This window comes from Gekko japonicus, unplaced genomic scaffold (assembly GCF_001447785.1).
Source record: "Gekko japonicus isolate JY-2015 unplaced genomic scaffold, Gekko_japonicus_V1.1 scaffold685, whole genome shotgun sequence".
Lineage (NCBI taxonomy): Eukaryota > Metazoa > Chordata > Lepidosauria > Squamata > Gekkonidae > Gekko > Gekko japonicus.
The window spans coordinates 379,335-398,586 of NW_015169795.1; the positions used below are offsets into that span (position 1 = coordinate 379,335).

Sequence of the window (19,252 nt, forward strand, 5' to 3'; positions counted from 1 at the left end):
TTGTCAAAACCATACTTTCCAAGCTGCTTGAAATACTGTTCACTAATACTTCATTTCTTTCTATAAGAAATCAGATGGGGGGAAACCCATACATACACTGTCAAGTACATATGGGCCTCAGAAGAAGTGCCCTCCATGAAGCCAAACTGCACCTCTCCCCTTGGTGAACTTTCTTCAAGGTAAATGTTCATATGGGGAGGGGAAAAAATGTGTACTCTCCCTGCTCATTCAGGTGCTAGGCTGAAGTGAAGCCACAGAAAGAGGGCTTGCTTCACCTCAGCCACAATCCCAGAATGGCAGTAGTAATATTAAACAGTAATTACTGGTATTAGTAACATTAAATAGTAATTAAGAAGAAGAAGAGATTGAATTTATACCCCGCCCTTCACTACCCAAAGGTGTCTCAGAGCGGCTTACAAACTCCTTTCCCTTCCCCTCCTCACAACAGACACCCTGTGAGGTAGGTGGGGCTGAGAGAACTCTTGACAGAAACTGCTCTTCTTCAAGGACAGCTATGCCAGAGTTATGGCTTGCCCAAGGTCATCCAGCCAGGTGCAAGTGGAGGAGTGGGGAATCAAACCCGGTTCTCCCAGATTAGAGTCCGCACACTTAACCACTACACCAAACTGGCTCTCTTAAGTAGTAATTGTTTAATTTTAATTGTTATTATTGTAACTATTACAATTTATTTTTAGTTTTGGTTTTTTTATATATTTCTAGAGCCTGTCTACTTAACCCTTTTGGATGGATGGATGCTACAGCTGGCCACACATTAGTGGTGCATAATACCACAGTATAAGACCAGGGCCCCACAATCCCAGAACTGAGAGCCTAAGTTGATACTGTGAGAGCAATATTTATACACAGCCTTCAGCACTGTCAGTTTTCAGGAGAGGCAAAGTTCCTCCGACAATTCAATATTTTCCTGTGTGACCTCAGGGGTCCTGCCTGCCTGTGAAGACCCACTCAGGTCCTTTCCCTCTGTTTTGCCACAGTGTCTCTACACATTCACTACCCACTTTACTGATGGGGGAATGATCTTCCTGCTTTCTTGAATTTAAGTTGCTTTCTCCAGTTTCATAGCATGGTAATTACACCAAAATTATATTACTTGCATTGTATTTTAAGGAATCTAGAGTCCCTAATAAACCTTTCTGCTTTCTAAAGGATAAAATTAGCTTTACTGATCTTGACTTGTTTTATTTGTGTGCTTCAGGACAATTTCTCTCTCTAAGAGACTTCTTGTTGAAGGATTTTTTAAAAAAATACAGGATGGAACCCTCCAGAATGCCCTACAACATCAAATTTCTTACAAATGGTAATCTAACAAGTACACAATGGACCATATCCACAGGCTGAAAACCAACCCACAGTTAAACACAGTCAAATTAAAACCCACTTAGAAATATCCATAACATTATTAACAAAATGTAGAATTCAAATAACTGTCCATTTACTCCCAGCAACCTACTCACTTACCTTTATTATCATCATAGATCAGCCAGCACTCCTAGCTACTAAATGACTATTCAGATGTACAACTTAGAATCTGCAACAACTTGCATGGAGCAAATTAATTCCCCTCCCCCCTTTCTCTTTCCTATAAGCTCCATAGCTTCTCCCAAGATGAGTCATCCCTCAAAATCCAAAACAGCCCCAGAAAAGGCCCTGCCCCCTCTCCCTGCGTTTTACTTACAGAAATCAAGCCTGGAGTGCTGGCAATACTTAGTTGCCTCACAATGGCCAGTGAGGCCATCTGTTTCTTAAAGCTACAGGTGCTACTTTTATCATTTTGGGGGGTTTACATATATATCTGAGTTTTCTGCACATCTGGGGTATTTTTCACGTTTGTAGAAACATCTGTTTTGTCCCTTCATGTCTCCAGTATCAAAATCTAAATGTTGTCAGATTTGGCAAGGTTTAGAGTTAGATATATTGATATATTATGTGGATAGAGACACATTTTAATTTTTTATCTGTTTTAAAACATGTTTAACATGTTATTCCTATGTGTTAGGAGGAATAAAAATGTAAATAAACAAATGTAGTACTCGATGGACCCCTTCTTTAATATGTCTTTGTTGGTTTGCAGGATCAGTGTCTTGGTTATACTTAAGACACACCAATGGGTACAAGTAACATGTTGTCTGAGGTCCTATTCACATGTTACAAAATCCTTGTGGATGCCACAAAGACTTTTGATCTGCCATATTCTAGGGCTGTTTGGATTGGTATCATGGGACAAGAGGAAAGCAGGCTTCAGTCTCCCTCCTCTACAATTCCCCTGATTGGAAATGGCTCCAGGACCCACTAGTCGCCTCCTCCCCTGATAAAACCTATATATACTGATGGCTGCTTGTAGATTCTCCCAACAGGACAAATGGTGGCTTCCCAGAGCCATTTCAGCTTGGGGAAAATAGTACAGAGGAGAAGGCCTAAGCCTTATCTCAGGTCCATGCATGCCTGGCAATAAAGGTTATTAACCAGTCCACAGGAAAACATCCTGTCCCTTTAGTAGAAAAGGCTTCCATATGTAGAAGTGGGCACCTGAAGCTTTCCAGGGAATGGAGGTGGGCACCTGAAGCTTTCCAGGGAATCACCGGGTAAATAATATCCCATTAAGTTTTATTAAAGGGTCATGATTTTTTCCCCTCCAGGCAGTTGGCAACCCTACAATAGATCTCTTGATCTGTAAGGACTAGCTGTTGCGATCATTCAGTATTTTGTACATGTTCACACCATTGACAGTTTCTTTGAATTCCTTTATTCCATTGCTTAGTCCAGGGGTAAGCAACCTTTTTTTAGCTAAGCACTACTTTTTAATTAAAGGGAACATCTACCTGTGAAGTTGTTGGTGTGCTGGCAAACCAAAACCAGCAATTGACATACTGTTATGACATCTTTCAAGTTCTCTGAATTCCCAACTTTCTTTCTTTAAAAAAAATCAAGTTGCTAGCTCATCTCACTGCAGAATGAAAAAGACGCAAAACATTCTTTAAAATGAAAGTTGGGAATTCAGAAAACCTGATGTGCAAATTGTTATAACATTATAACAATTATATTAAAATTGTAGATTTAAAAAAACTAGGAAAAGGCCCTCTCCCCTGTAGTGGGTTAATGACTGCCATGGGGGACTGGAACAGTGAAAACCGCCATATGGAAACTCTGTTGCCACTACACTGCATTGGTGAGGACTCACATAAGCATGTCCCAGTGCAGAAAACAACAGTTTATTTTCCAGTACATCTGAAGCTAAAACACTTGACTCTTGCCAAACACAGAATACTCTGTGGCACGATACAAACCATGGAATTCAGATACTTCAGAAGAACAATTTGCAACCTCTGGTCTGGATTTGTTATTTACTTTACCAGCTCTGAGCTCTACCTACTCCCATAGTGTGGCAGCTAAGGAGTACAATGATGCCAAGCTTTGTCCTGTTAACCCGGCCAGAGTACGGCCAGTGAGGAGGACGTACATGGCAGTGCTCAGCTTCATCCTATACCAGCCTTGGCTCAGTATGGCCAGTTGTGACCCTGCGAGGAGGAGCATGGGCACAGTGGCACCTGGTTTGGTGAGCAAAGAGGAGCACAGGCACAATGGTGCCCAGTTTCACCTCACTGGCCTGGGCATGGTCTAGCGAGTGAAAAGGAGTGTGGCAGCACCCAGCTTTATCCTAAGGAGTCTGGGTATGGCAGCGCCTGGCTTCATCCTGCCGGTCTATGTATTCACGTCCTGCCATGCACGGAGGAGCACAGGCATGGCGATGATGACCTACTTTGACCTGCCAACCCAGGAGTGGTAGGGCAACTGTCCACTAAGGAGGAGGAACATGGCAGCAATGCTCCCTCGAAGCTGTGGAGTCTTGTAAGCAAAAATTCTACTTTCTGGGCTACTAGCATTAAAGTTGTGAGCGAGCGATTTGGCTCCTGCATAAATTAGTTTGCTGTGGAATCATGCTTCCTGAGCGAAGACAAAAATATGCGAGCCGGAGGGCTAAAAAACTGTGCGCTAGCTCACACTAACTCAGCGGGAACACTGCATGGCAGTACTTCCTTTCTTTTTCAACTGGCTCTGCCCCTGTCCCCATTGGGAGAACGATGTGTAGCAGCAGCGGAAAGGTGCTTTTCCTAGGGGCGTTTTAGCCTCCCCGTCTGGCAACCCTCATTTCGGTCTTTCTGGAAGGAAAATGGAACAGGAAAAGAAGCAGCAGCCCCTTACATCTCCAACGTACCGTTCATGCGCAAACATTCTACAACCGTCGAAGAATTGATACAGAATGCGCATGCGCGTCTTCCTGACAGAAGCGATGTTTTGGCTAAGGTGCTTCGGAGCTCTTTCCATTTCCGGGAAAATGGCGCTGGCCCGGAGAGCTGCCTTAGCGACGGTGGCTCGCGGTTGCCTGAGGGGCGCGGCAACGGCGCCGAGGGCCCCCAGGAGCCACAAGCGGGGGACGGGCCTGTGGGTGGCTGCTGCTGCTGTGGCAGGAGGTGTCACGTTGGCAGGCTTGCATAAAGGGTGGAGCAAGCAGGTAGACCTTGGCGGCTTCCTGACAGTCCTCGCTCAGGTAAGTGGCAAATCGAGAGCAGCGCAGCCCACTCTGGGATGCCGGTAGCTCTTCTCTCCTCGGCTTGAATAGCCGCCTGAGACCCGGCATTTATGCTTCTCGGTCGTTCTCCACTTTTTATTCACCTTTAGCATGGTAGCCGCGTCAGAAGGTCCACCACCCAAGTTCTTGTGGTTCCGCTTTAGCTTGTGCCCCGTTGAGAAACCCTGCCACGACCGGGTGCGTGTTTACGCGGAAGGAAGCCTTTCTGAAATACTTTGGGGGCTTGCTCCCTCGTGTCAGGTGTCTTTCTCGAGAGAGGCGTGGGAGAAACTCTGACCCGCGGGAGGGATTGTGTCAACAAGGCAGCAAACGTCAAAATGCCTTTAAGAACGTCTATGTTATCGCGTGAATCTTAAGTACAGGCAAAGTTTGTATACCACCGAGTAGGAATAACTTTGTACTATACTGTACCTATACTGTACTGTCTAGGTATAGGGAATGTTTCTTGAATTTTTGGTATTAGTATTTGCATGTACTCCTAAGTACTAATAAGAAGTCGATTTGTGGTTCAGCATTGTTGGCACCTAATCCTTTTGCGAAGAGGGTGGCTGGATTTGTATCTTGCACAGGTGGGTGACTTCCAAACTGTCAAGAGATGTAAAAGACGACCGCAGTCCAAAGCAGTGGACTAATAAGGGTGCGTAGGGTTGCACTGTGTATCAAGAAGCCAGTTTTGAACAAAATGTGAAACACTTTATTAGATCATGCTTCTTATGATAGTTGTAAGTTAAAAAAAACTTAGGAGGAAGGATGCTTGTTTTTGGTTGACAGCGTACAGTTGTAAGTTAAAAAAAAAAACTTAGGAAGAAGGATGCTTGTTTTTGGTTGACAGCGTATTGTGGCAAAAGAAGGCACTGGTATTGCTGGCCAATAGTTGCAAGTGAATAAAAAATATTGAATATTATGGTTGGTGCTCAGCTCAATTATTTATTTTATTACCTTTACTTTTGGTGCTAAATCAGTTTATTATGGTCGTCTTAATATGTTGTAAACTGCCTTAAGGGACATATGTTGGGAAAGTGTGATTCTTAAAGCTATACTCCTTGGTATTGGTTCATACCGATTGTAATTTGTCATAAAGCAGTAGTGGGAACTTTCCTGAGAGATGCTCATTGTTCAGCTGTACAGTATTAACTGTCTTAATATGTTGTAAGCTGCATTAAGGGACATATGTTGGAAAAGTGTGATTCTTAAAGCTACGCTCCTTGGTATTGGTTCTTACCGATTGACAATGTAATTTGTCATAAAGCAGTAGTGGGAACTTTCCTAAGAGATGCTCGTTGTTCAGCTGTACAGTATTAAAAGTTCAGCTGCTAAGCAGGAAATGCTTAATGCTGCATTTATCTCTGATAACCATTTTACTTCCTTGTAGCATAGTCTGTCTCAGTTTTATTTTGTGTTTTATCTCTAGTATAAAGTTTTCTGCTAGATATTATTTGCGTCCATTTTACTATACCGCAGTAGTTATAGTGCAGATGATACTCTAAGCTAAATGTTGTGTCTATATGGTTTTGAAACCATTGATCACAGGATTCCTCTGGATTGCTGCTTGGAACCTGAGATAAAGAGGTTGGTGTCTTTTCCCTTTTCCTGAGTGGTAGGTTCCAGGTATTAGATGACTTTTGTTCCTTCACTGGTGGTGTGGGATTCTTAAGTGATAATATTTGTCTCACATATTTTTTTTATCTGGTAGGAAAAGTTGTCCGGAGTTATGGGGTATGGGGCTGTCAACATGAGGATGATACCCACCTTTTGTTCTCCTTTTCCATGGGAGGCAGTGTGATCCCTGAATGCATATCTGAATTCTGTAATGAGCTAAATAAGAATGAATAAACTTAAGCTAATTCTTTATTATGCATATCTGAATTCTGTAATGAGCTAAATAAGAATGAATAAACTTAAGCTAAATCCAGATAAAGTAGAACTAATGATAGCGGGTGTCGTGGACTGGTTGTAACTAGAAAGACTGCATTAGTCTGGGGATGTCTTTTCCTTGAAAAATCAGGTTACAACTTGGTGATGCTTTTGGTTCCAGATCTGATCCTAGATTTCCTGTGGCACTGGTCTTGGGGTTCCTTTGTACTAGCTTTGACAAGTGTGTCAGCTGCACCTTCTGCTGGAAGACAGACACCTCACTTAGACACTATCATTTATGCCTTAGTGTCCTCTAGAAAAGGCTCCTGTAATCCTGACCTGGATAGCCCAGGCTAGCCCAGTCTCATCAGATCTCGGAAGCTAAACAGGGCCCTGATCAGTATTTGGACGGAAGACCACCAAGGAATACCATGGTCACTACACAGAGACAGGCAAGGCCAAACCACCTCTGAATGTCTCTTGCCTTGAAAACTTTATGGAGTCACCATAAATTGGCTGTGACTTGATGACAAAATAAATAAAAATCTAGTTTAAGTTTGATTGCCAGTGAAGATGACTTGAAAAGTGCTGCTGCTACACTTATGTCATTTGTGAGTTAGCAGTTGCATCACAGTAATAAAACAACCATGCTGGATATGTTTCTGGGCCCTGTTCAGGGTGCTGGCCTTCACTTATAAAGTTCTAAAGGATGAGCCAGCATGGTATAGTGGATAAGAGTGGCAGACTCTGATCTGAAGAATTGGGTTTGATTCCCCACTCCTCCACCTGACACCTGCTGGGTGACCTTGGGCCACTCAGAGTTCTCTCAGAACTCTCTCAGCCTCACCTGCCTCATAAGGTGACTGTTGTGGAGAGAAAAGAGCAAGAGTCCAGCAGCACCTTAAAGACTAACAAAATTTGTGGTAGAGTATGAGCTTTTGTGAGTCACTACTCACATCTTCAGAGGAAGGGAAGGCACTTGCAAGCCGCTTTGAGGCTCCTTAGGGTAGAGAAAAAGCCAGCTCTTCTTTTTCTTCTGCTATGTGAATGGCTTCATTATCAAAGGTGGGCTGGAGAGAGCCTGGTTCAAGGTATTATCTCATTCACAGGCTAAATTGACCTCTTTAAAAAGTGCAGGGTCTTTTCAGTTCCTTCACCAGAGCTGTGGAAGGCCCTGCTATGAGCTGTTTGCTTAGCTCCCTCACTAAGCATGCTATATAGAAATATTCTTGTTTGGGGTAGCTTAGTAGTTAGCCCTTGGTTCTGATATGTATATTTACGATGTATTCATTGTCATTCACTTTATTCATCTCCTGCTTTGCTCTTTCATTGCGTATTTGGGGTATTATATTTGGAATGTTATACCTTTTTGTTTAAAGTTTGTATTTCTATTATTGCGGTATGCTCCTCTGAAAAACAGTATTTTGAAAAGCTCCCCTTTCCCAAGTTCTGTTAGTTGTGCAGGAAGTAAGATGAGAGAAAGTTTTCTTTAATGTGAAATGGCAGAAAGCTTACTTACTGTAGATCCAAATTCTGTGTGTAGTAATTTTGCTTGTTACTACGCACACATTTATAATACAGCTAATTCACTCAGACAGTTGTTAGTCTGTTTGCCAGCTCTGGGTTGAGCTTTTGGGGGCACAGCCTGGGGATGGTGGAGTTTGGGGGGAGGGGAGCAAACGCAGCAGCAATTTATTTATTTGATTTCTACCCCGCCCTCCCCACCAAAGCAGGCTCAGGGTGGCTTACATAAAAATATTAAAACAAATAAAATCAGAACAAATATAAATATGTGTTGTCTATGCTGGCCGCCACCGGGGGCCAGCGAACAGCCAGAGCTTGACTCTGGGAGAACAATAGGGACTAGGCTCCTAGTCCTTCCACTAGGGAACCAATGGGCACCATGGCGGGAAATTCAAACCCACCAACGGGGTCGAGGGGTGGGTCCCTAGAGTGTATATAGTTGGCCTGCCGGCCGTTAGTGGTTGTTCTTGTTGTGTAGTAATAAAGCGTGCTATGCACTACGCCAGTCTCTGTCATCCATCCATGCGGCAACCCACTACACAATAATATGGATATAAAATCCATCATAAAGGGCTAGTAGACAATTCATATAACAGTGGCGAGGCACCCTCTGAAGTTTCCATTTTTTCCCATGGGAACAGATCTTTGTAGACTGGATATCAGCTGTGAAGAGACCTCCAGGCCCTACCTGGAGATTGGCAACTCTAGTTGGGGCCAAAGTAAAACTATTGTGGCACCTCATAGGCTTATAGGTTTATTGTGGCATATGGTTTCATGGGCCGGAGCCTGCTTCATCAGTACAGTAATAGACTGTTACAGCATAGTATGCTACAGCATACTGAAAGAATGCATGTGTTTGAACACCTGAAATGTGCTATATATTACCATCTGTCTACGACTATTACTATCTGTCCTAGCCCTTTATTACCAACTCGCCATGAGTGCTAAAATGGTGGTACTGCGTGGAGCTGTGGTCACTAAGGATACTATCCTGATGACGTCATCTGTTCCCTTGTTAGATATTATGGCGAGCACTTAAGTTGTATTGAATGTTTTTAAATGTAGTTTTAATGTTTTATGTATTGGGCATTGGCCCCATCTGTACGCCGCCCTGAGCCCGTTCGCGGGGAGGGCAGGTTATAAATTTAAATAAATAAGTAACTTTGTATGTTTGCATGGCTCATATACAAAAATAAAATTCTAATGACAGTGTAATCAGCTACTGTGATTATTCTTCCTGACATTAAATCATAACATTCCGTTTTATTCACATGATGAACAATTTAAGTGAGTTTCCTCCTCTTCTTTGCTGGCTGGGGGACTTCTCAGTGGCCGGGGCCCCTTCCTGGCGATATAATGATGTCACTGCCGATGAATTGACATCCTTCCCTGTGCACCCAAAAGTGACATCAGCACATTGCTGGGGATGCTTTGGCATTTGGGTGAAACTCAGTGGTTAAACTATACTTTGCCCAAATGCCAGGGCGTCCCCAGATGACATCACTTCTGGGTACAAGAGGAGTGACGTGAGCATGTTGGGACACTGCCAACACTCCCTGCCCATTTCCCTCCATTCCCCCCACCCACCAACCAGCTGACTAGCTGCTGAGTGGAGGCAGGGAAACGGTAACACTGTCTTCTTCTCCGCTCTTACCTGTCTGCTGTTTTGATCTTTTCCTGGTTTAGAATTTTGAATGAAGGTAGCTCACCAGAATTCTGTGGAGCTAAAAATAAACCTTTTTTTCTTTGGTATGGGCTCTGTGCAGCAATTAGCACAGTCATTTTCCAGTGTTGTTGAATGCCGGACATAGTGATATTTCATACTTGTTTATTTTTAGCACTATATTTTCCCATGTCAGAGTCACAGTAATGTACTGCAGAAGATTCTGAGATGGGATACTTCTATCAAACATCTGTTGCTGGCTTTGACTGAATGTTTATTTTCAGAGAGCTTGCAATCTGCTGCATTAACATGCCGCTACAGACGTGCTCCTCTCATTAACCAACTTCATCTTGGAATGTCTCGTCTCCATGCAGGTTTACTTTTGTGATCCTAAGCCCTGAGCTCAGCCAGTTCTTCTGTGGTTTGTTTTTGCATTTAATGGCTCTTCTAATTTCTGTGTATTCAACTTCAACTTCTAAACCAAACTAATCTTTGGCTGCTTCTTCAGATGTGAAAAACTTAAAGAGTAATCCAAGTCGCTTAGAAGTTTAAGAAAGCAAAGTTGCTGCCTAGAAGGGCTTACGAATCAGACAGATGGTTTGAATACTGTAAAGCACTTTGTGCGCTTGAAGTATGGGAGAAACAATTCATAATCTAACTGCAGTTTAAATGATTGATAATAATGGGCAGACTATGTGCCTGTGCTAGTCCTAGATGAGGAAAGGTGTGTTGAATTCTCAAAGTTGCAAATTCTCAAAAGGGGAGAGGCAGTGGTTCATTGGTAGAGTGTCTGCTTAGTATTTTTTGCTTATTGGGTTTTTTCCTCTCTTTACAGAACCGGAACAAGCAAGCGCAAAAAGTAACTTAACATAAAATAAAACTCACCACACATAGCTTCAGATATTTACATGCATTGTGTTTGTGTTTTTGATTATGCAGATGTTTCTGTATAAGCAGTCCAAATCTCTTGACACACATTTAACCTTAACAGTCCTCTAACATCCTGATTTGTTGGCAGGTAAAATATTTAGATCATCTACTTTCTATGTAAAAGACTAGGTTCAGTCACTGGCATTTCCAGTAAAAAACAAACCAACCAGGTAGTAGGTGATGTGAAAGACCCCTACATGAGCCCCTGGAGAGCTACTGCCAGTCACAGGAGACCAGAGACAATACTGGCCTTGGTATATCAGTGGTCTGACTCCATATAAGGCAGCTTTTGTGTTGAGTGACTACTGAAACCTGTGAGTAGGGTTTCATGAAAAAATAGAGGCAGTTGGTGCCACAGCTTGTTTTGATCTTGAGCAGCTTTACTTCCTAATTCTAATAATTCTTCAAACGGTATGTTCAAATTAATGGCCCTGTTTGCGTTCTTGGCTTCTCATTGTTGGTGATCCTCTTTTGATTTACATTTATATAGTGCAGACCTTATGTATTGAACAGGTTACAAGTCTACCTGCCTTCTCCCAGTTTTTGCAAGAAGTTGGAGGCAGTGCGTGAATGGCAAGTCTCTTGCTGTTTACATTCTTCAGATTGCCTCTTGAAAGAGTTGATGGACCCATATCACTCACAGTACAACAGATTAACAAATAACCTAACTTCAGAGTACAGCCTTCAGCAAATAACTCATATTCATGATTATATAATAGCAAATTTTATAAAACATAATTTTCATCAAAAATATTCAAGGCAGTGTTATAGAAAAATTCATTGTCTCCATTATCAAGCTCCACGGCGTCAATAGCTGCAGTCTGTGTTTTGCAGGAAGTCCATAAATGCACTGCCAGCAGTTTTACCAGCTGCTGCTTCCAGCTATCTTGCTTGGAAGAGCTGATGATGGTAAAGTCTTAAGTTTCCCACCATCCCAGATCATGGGATATTAAAATGATGCAAGGAAGCTGGCTGTGAGCTGCTGCTACAAATTATGAACAGATCGAAAGCCTGTGTGCAAACAATATGGTAGTGACCACTGTCCATAAAACATACTTTTGGACACTGGTTTTATTAAGCAGCCTGTAATAGATGGTTCCCCCTTACCATCTGAAAACAATATGGTAATTATAAATGAAATCTATATTCTTAAATTTCAGTCTGGAATCTCGAAATAGGTCCATGGCAGTGATGTGACATGCCTTCTTTTTGTTCACTGCTTTAACCATAAGATAAGCCATTTCTGAAATGGCTATTCACAGTACATTATCATCAAGGTAGGTGAACTCCAAAGTGCTTGCTTAACTATCTACCAAAATATGTTAAGCAAATTCTGCCAAGTATCAGATATCCACAATTTAAATTAATCACAGTGCAATCCTAAGAAGAGTTACAGTTTTCTAAACCCATTGGATTTAGAAGGGTGTAACTGTCCTTAGGATCGTACTGGTACTAAATTAAATATATCATGAGCATCATATTCTGCATTAGTCACATATAGACATGGTCATGTTGAGTGAGACAGTAAATAATTTAGCAGGTATTGAATCTGTAAGGCCATAATGTTATGTTCAAATTTAGAAATGGATTTTACTTAAGGGTGTGCACTTGTTTCTCAGCTTTTTGAACACAAGTTATAAATATCTCAAAGTGTTGACTTTAAAAATATTTATACTTATGCATTCATGCTTTGTGCTAATATTTCACTTGGATTACAGGAAATTTTACAATCTTACATACTAATATAATTTGCATTGCCACTTCATTAGGGAATTTCACTACTTTAGCTATGTAATTTTTTTTTTAAGACCAGTTATTTCTCTTTGTTGGATTGATCCATGTGAATGTTTAGGGTGGGGGGAAAAAAAGATTGCATAGCAAAACCATTTGCTGTAGCGGTTTCAGGGCTTATGCTGCGTTCTACAAGAAGCTGGGTATATCACCTGATTCATTGCTAAATGACTAAACAAAACGAATCTTGGGCAATCCTTGCATCTCTCTATGGCCTTATGCTGGTTACTGATACTCCTAAAAATTGATCTTGTATTCCTGTTTGTGTATCCCTATATCCAAAATCATATGGCCAAATAAAGTATGGTGCTAGGGGTTGATGTCTCCAGTACTTCATGCTTGTTCTTCCATCCCTGTCAACACGTTTTCATAGGATAGCCGTATTGGCCTGCAGTAGAACAGTAGAAAAGAGTAAGAGTCCAGTAGCACCTTAAAGACTAACAAAATTTGTGGTAGAGTATGATCTTTCGTGACTCACTTCGTGACTAAGTGCCTCTTTCTGCTGCTACAGACAGACTAACATGGCTACCTGTCTATCCGCAGTAGAACAGTTAGATTTGAGTCTGGTAGCACCTTGGAGAATAGCAAGAGCTTCAGAGTATAAACTTTCAAGAGTGTCAAAGTTCCCATAGTCTAACACAGTAGAGTAGAAATGTAGATCTGAGTCCTCTTTTCCTAGTCAGAAAGTGGGAGGGGTGTTGTAAAGATACCTGTACAGGATACAGTGGTACAGTGTGTATTGTGATCAGTTTGATTAGAGTAGAGAGGAAGCCCTTGGGGGCAGAAAATTAGCATCAGTAGTGAGATAAGAATCCTGTGTCCCTGTTCAGCCCTGGGGGGAGGTCCATTCTTCTGAACGTGTGAATTATCTCAAATTCAGTAATTTCATGTAATTTTCCTTTGACATTTCTTTTTTGAGGACAACAGTGTCCAAAAGGGTTATTTGCTCAATGGGCATTTTTCCCAGTAACGCAGACTGCTGAGAAGACACAGTTCATATCCAGCATACAGCATATGTTGAGATATTACGTCGGTACATATTACGTCGGTACTAATTTATAAAGGTGTTTTATTGTGCACTGAGATTTTACGTAGGTAACTAATTTTAGAAAAGTGATTTATTCTGCTTCTGAATGTCCTGTGGTCCGTAATAATAAACATGGAACTGAATTCAACACAGTTCATATTCATCACTTCAGACATCCAATCTTGACCAATTGCATGTTGTTTTTGCTAGTCATTTTCCCTGTGGCTAAGAGCAAAAAATTAATTTGCTGATGTTCTGTGATCCAGCATGCTTGTTGTAACTAACCACCCAATAACAGCATGATTGTACCTTCATCTGTGCAAATTGTTGAATAGAGTGCATCCACAGCCAACATTTCTGATTATTTTTCTGATTATTATTATCTGTGTGACCTGACAGTATACCAGTATAATTAATTTTATTATGTATCAGATTTAATATATAGTATGTAGAAGGAAACATTTTCATAGAGGTAAAGAGAATATATTGCCTCCTGAATACTCCAGTAGGAAATACACTAATGTGTATTAGTTCAGCTTCTTTGAAATGGCTTTTAAAGTTATAAAGTTGTAAAAAATGGTATATGTATATGTGTGTACACACACACATACATATATATGTAAAAAGAGGAAGACCCAACATGAGATGGAATAGTTGAATAAAGAAAAACACGGCCTTCAGTTTACAAGACCTGAGCGAGGCTGTTAACGACATTTTGGAGATCACTAATTCATAGGGTCACCATAAGTTGCAAGTGACTTGATAGTATTAACATATGTGCCCATAATATACACACTGTAATATATAACTGGGGGTGGATAGTTGCTGTGTACTAATACTGCCCTTTGGCCAGCCTTTAAGGGTCTACGTATGAGATTCTTACCAGCACCAACACCAGCTGGATGACTTTGTACCCCTTCACCCTCTGAAAGAATGTTCTAAGTGCCTCTTTGTATCTCTCTGTTTAAAGTATGTTTTGTTTTGGGGGTTTAGAATATTTTGTATATAAACTCCATTGAGTTCCCCACAGTGGGGGGGAGGGCGGACTACGGTTATAAATGTTTTAAAAAATTAAAACAAATTGTCATTTCACATCTAATATTGAGAGAAAGCTGTCATAGCCTTGGTTCTGAAAAGTTCTTTGATCAGAGGCATTTTTTTCATTTGGAAAAGCCAGTTTATTTACAAAGAGGAATCAAGCAGCAGTAGTCTGTTTTTTCAAAATTTGAATTATGGTGCTGGAGAAGACTCTTGAGAGTCCCTTGGACTGCAAGGAGATCAGATCAGTCAGTCCTAAAGGAAATTTCTGACACACTTCCGGTTATGTCAGGGGGTGTGGCCTTCTGACACTTCCGATGATGTCAGGGGGTGTAGCCTTCTGACACACTTCCGGTGATGTCAGGGGGTGTGGCATATGCTAATATGTTATGCTAATGAGCTCCTACACCTCTTTTTCTATGAAAAGACCCCTGGTTATCGATGCAACGAACATGAAATTAAGCAAACTCCAGAGGACGGTGAAAGACAGGAGGGCCTGGTGTGATGTGGTCCATGGGGTTGCGTTAGGGGAACAGACATCCCAGAGGTACCCGCTGGTCTGCAGGATTCCTCAAGGGGCAGTGTTATCCCCGATGTTATTTAACATCTACATGCGCCCCCTCGCCCAGATTGCCCGGAGGCATGGGCTAGGGTATCATCAATATGCAGATGCCACCCAGCTATGACTGTTGTTGGGCAGGTGGTCCGACTCTACCCCAGATGACCTGGAGCCGGCACTTCAGGATGTGGCGGGCTGGCTTTGACTGAGTCGATTGAAATTGAATCCAACGAAGATGGAGGTCCTGTGCCTGAGTTGGAGCGGGCCGGGGGTAGGGAATCCCACTCCCGACCATCGATGGGGCGCCACTGGTGCCAGCACCAAGAGTTAGGAGCTTGGGAGTGCTCCTGGATGCTGCCTTAACAATGGAGGCCCAGGTAGCAGCCACTGTCAAGGTAGCCTTCTACGGCTGATTAGGCAGTTGGTTCCCTAGAGTACTCGGGCTCAAATGTTTAAATGGGGCACACTCTGTTCCTAATCAATACTTTCCTGTCTGAATTTCAGCACTGCGTTCCATTGCATAATAATGCAGTTTGGCCTGTATAATGTCTTTCAGTAAAACTAGGAAAACCATCCCCACTGTTTATATATTCTGTGAACTTCAGAGAAGTTTGTCACTTTTGTTTCCCTAGCTATAAGTATGGACAGCAGAGTTCCACCAATAGCTTACTGGATTCGTTTCAAGGTGCTGTTTTTGACCTTTAAAGCCCTGTGTGGTCTGGGGGCTGTCTACATGAGGGACCGCCTTTCCCCATATGTGCCCCAGAGAGCACTGAGGTCAGGGATACAGAATTGCCTGACTTTCCCTGGTCCAAGAGACACCAGGTTGGCCGTTACTAGAGCCAGGGTCTTTTAAGTGGTGGCTCCACACTGGTGGAATGAGCTCCTGGATGACATCAGGGACCTGTGGGACCTTTTACAGTTCCTCAGGGCCTGTAAAACTGAGCTCTTCCACCAGGCTTTCGATTAGGAGCCGCCACTGTCGAATGAGCCACCAGAACATCTCATGGCCCTGTGTTATACCGTTGGATACTGCTTTTCACTATGGGATTGTATACTGAATGCTGCCATCATCTATACTGTCATTTTAGCACTTTATGGTGGTATGATGTTTTGTGTATTTTATTGTATTTATTGTTTTATTGCATTTTAATATCTGTACACTGCCTTGAGCCAGTTCTCCCGACAAAGCAGGATACAAATTGAAAATAATAAATAAAAGTCTATTTTAAAAAACTTGCTGACAGGCAAGCTAATGGTCCAGAATGTGTATTGCTTGGGCAGTTTTTGGACTGCACAGCCATAGATTGGTTAACTTCTTGCGCAGTATATCTGGATTGTTGGCAAACTGAAAATACTAGAGAGGTTCAGTGTGGCAGCCTGAAGATCCCTTTTGTTTTTCTATAAATGTGCAACATAACTGCTGTATGGTATGTCAGTAGGGTTGTCAGCCTCCAGGTGGGGCCTGGGGATCTCCCGCTTTTACAACTGATCCCCAGCTGACAGAGATCACCTCTCCTGGAGAAAATGGCTGATTTGAAGGGTGGACTCTATGGCATGGTACCATGCTGAGGCCCCTCCCCTCCCCAAACCCCGCCCTCTCCTGGCTTCACCCCCAAAGTCTCCAGGTATTTTCCAACCCAGACCTGGCAACCCTATATGTCAGTAAGGATGATGATAGATAGCATAAGTTTATCATATAAAGTGGGATGCCTATATGCACCAATCTTGGGGGCATGTATGAGGAGGAAGACAAGGCAGAAGATGGTGGAACCTGTCCCCCCCATCTTTGCAGAATAATAGTAAGGAGTATTGCTCACCCAGCCTTCCAAAATAACCATCGCAGGCTGTGCATGTGCACTCCCTTCATACTGCTAGAGAATATTCCCAGTAGCAGAGGGCAGCACACATGCAGTAACCCTGGGCTCTTGTAAGGCAGGCCCAACCCACTGGGAGTGGGTGAAGTCACCACTCGGCCTCTTTGCAAAAGCCATTTAAATTTAAATTTTAAATGGCTTTTGCAAAGCCGAGTAGCATGCAAGTGAAGGCTGAGGGGCAAGTTCACCCACGTGGGTGAAGTCACTGCTCGACTTTCACTCGCGCGCTGCATGGCTTTTGCAAGCCCTGCCCCCACACAGACCTAAGGACATCCTGGAATGGTCCTCGGAGGTCCAGGTCAGTGGGTGCACAGACTGGGCTCATGGACCACAGACCAGGCCCTGGCCTATGGAAAAATTAGGTCCGCGGCCATCCCTAATCCAGATGGCCGGACCAGCAGAGTCAAGATAGGGGACCATCTTCTGGACTAAACTAAGTTGGGGAAAAGCATTTTGAGGTGGGTGCTTTAATATGTTTCTCCAGCAGTGTTGCTGGGTGGAGTATAACCCCTAGGCTGTTAACTGAGTAAGCAGGAGGCCAGCTGAACTCCATCAAAAGATGACAAAGCTGAGGACAAGTGTGTTGAAGCAGGTTCTTAAGGAACTACCTGTAAATTAGCATTCGAAGGGAAAGCTGCTGTCCTATATTAATTATTTAGGGACTTTGGTATTATGACCTGTAAGGTAATCTGCCTGTACTTCGTGGTTTTGATCTTAAAAGGATTTATTGTTTAAGCAGATTTAAGGTAATCTTCATCTTCAGTACAGAGCCTTCAGACACTTTTCATTCACTGCAAAGAGGTGTGCTCTCCCTGATCAGCTGGACCCACTGACTTAATTTTTCAACCAGGTTGAAATTTATATCTTAATCCTGTGCACACTTATTTTTGAGTTAGACCCACTGAATGTAGTATACACAGGGGTCGTTTCGTAGAAAAGGAGCTAGGGGAACTCATTAGCATAACTCATTAGCATATGCCACACCCCCTGACATCACCAGAAGTGTGTCATAAGGCCACACACCCCGCCCCCAACGGTCCCGGCCACCACCGCCGGCCTTGCAGCTTCACTGCCGAGCCCCATGAGGGGCCTGGTGGTGGACCTGCAAGGCCGGCGGGAGTGCAAGGAAGCCCCAGGCAGGCAGGGGTGGGGAGAGGCAGGGAGGAAGCAACTTACCCTCCCTCTTCTCCTGCCTCCTCCTGGCTGAATGAGGGGCGGTCTCCCTGATCAGCTGGACCCACTGACTTAATTTTTCAACCAGGTTGAAATTTATATCTTAATCCTGTGCACACTTATTTTTGAGTTAGACCCATTGAATGTAGTATACATAAGCATCTTCTGAAATGAGTTTGGTTTTAAATTAACTGCTGAATATGTCCAAAGTGATTCCATAATTATATAAAGCAAGTTTTTCTAGAACACAGTGGATTTTTACTTTCTTTACTCTTAGTTTTCGCATGGGCAATATGGGGAAAAAATCTGTTCTAGTTTGCTATCACCTTTGTCCGTAAACACTCCATGACAAACATTTATAGAATCTGTTTTTCAGTGTTTTTAATGGGAAACTACAGCCTACTCAAGTAATGTAGGTAATCTTATCAGTGGGATCATTCTTTTTTCTTCAGTTGAACTTTGGTGCTTCTTATTTAATAACTAGAGACAAACGATTACTGTATAACTCATAGCTCTTAATTCTCTTCTTTGCACTTCTTTCTGCTGTAATACTGTTTTGTTGCCTCAAAAGTATTTGTGATCAATAGTAATCTTATATAATTCCCGATCTCAATTTTTCAAAAACCCCAAAGAACTAAGTAAAAACCCTAAAAAGTAAAAAGGCACAATAAACCCAACAGTAATAAAGCAATAAAATATACAGTAATGCTGACATAGCTTGTAAAGCAATAAAATCCATAGGCAAAACACTAGCAGTGGAATCAATTAAGTGTCGGAAAGAAAACCACCAGCGACTCGCTAGTAGATGCTAGGAGCATGTTATACATTAGATATGTTACAAGGGAAAATGTATCAGCTAGGTTTAGGTGGTAGCTGGTGGTCCTTCCTTCATTAGTGACAGACATACTTCTACTATCCTACTGTTTAGGATGGCACAAAAGTATTTCTGATCTGTAGTAATCCTGTATAATCCTCAGCAATGCTGATTTGTGAACATTTTATCTGATTTCCATGGCTTTGAAATTATATTTCATTTCCAATTTCTTTCCATTCCAGTTCATCAAGATTGTGAATATTCTTCTTTCATTTACTCCCCTGTATAATCCAAACAAGCAGTTTAACTATGCTAACCTAAAGGTATCAAAATATGCTTTATTTCTCTCTCTCTCTCTCTCTCTCTCTCTCTCTCTCTCTCTCTCCCCTCTTT

General features: G+C 42.4%; 1 protein-coding gene across 1 annotated transcript in view; it reads left to right on the plus strand.

The window, feature by feature from the left end:
- Window positions 1-4,354: 4,354 nt before the first annotated feature.
- MICU2 (mitochondrial calcium uptake 2) overlaps window positions 4,355-19,252 on the plus strand; it is a 131,616-nt gene continuing 116,718 nt past the window's right edge. Inside the window, exon 1 of the mRNA XM_015417051.1 lies at window positions 4,355-4,567. Coding sequence (XP_015272537.1) covers window positions 4,355-4,567 — 213 coding nt within the window. The remainder of the gene's footprint in view (window positions 4,568-19,252) is intronic.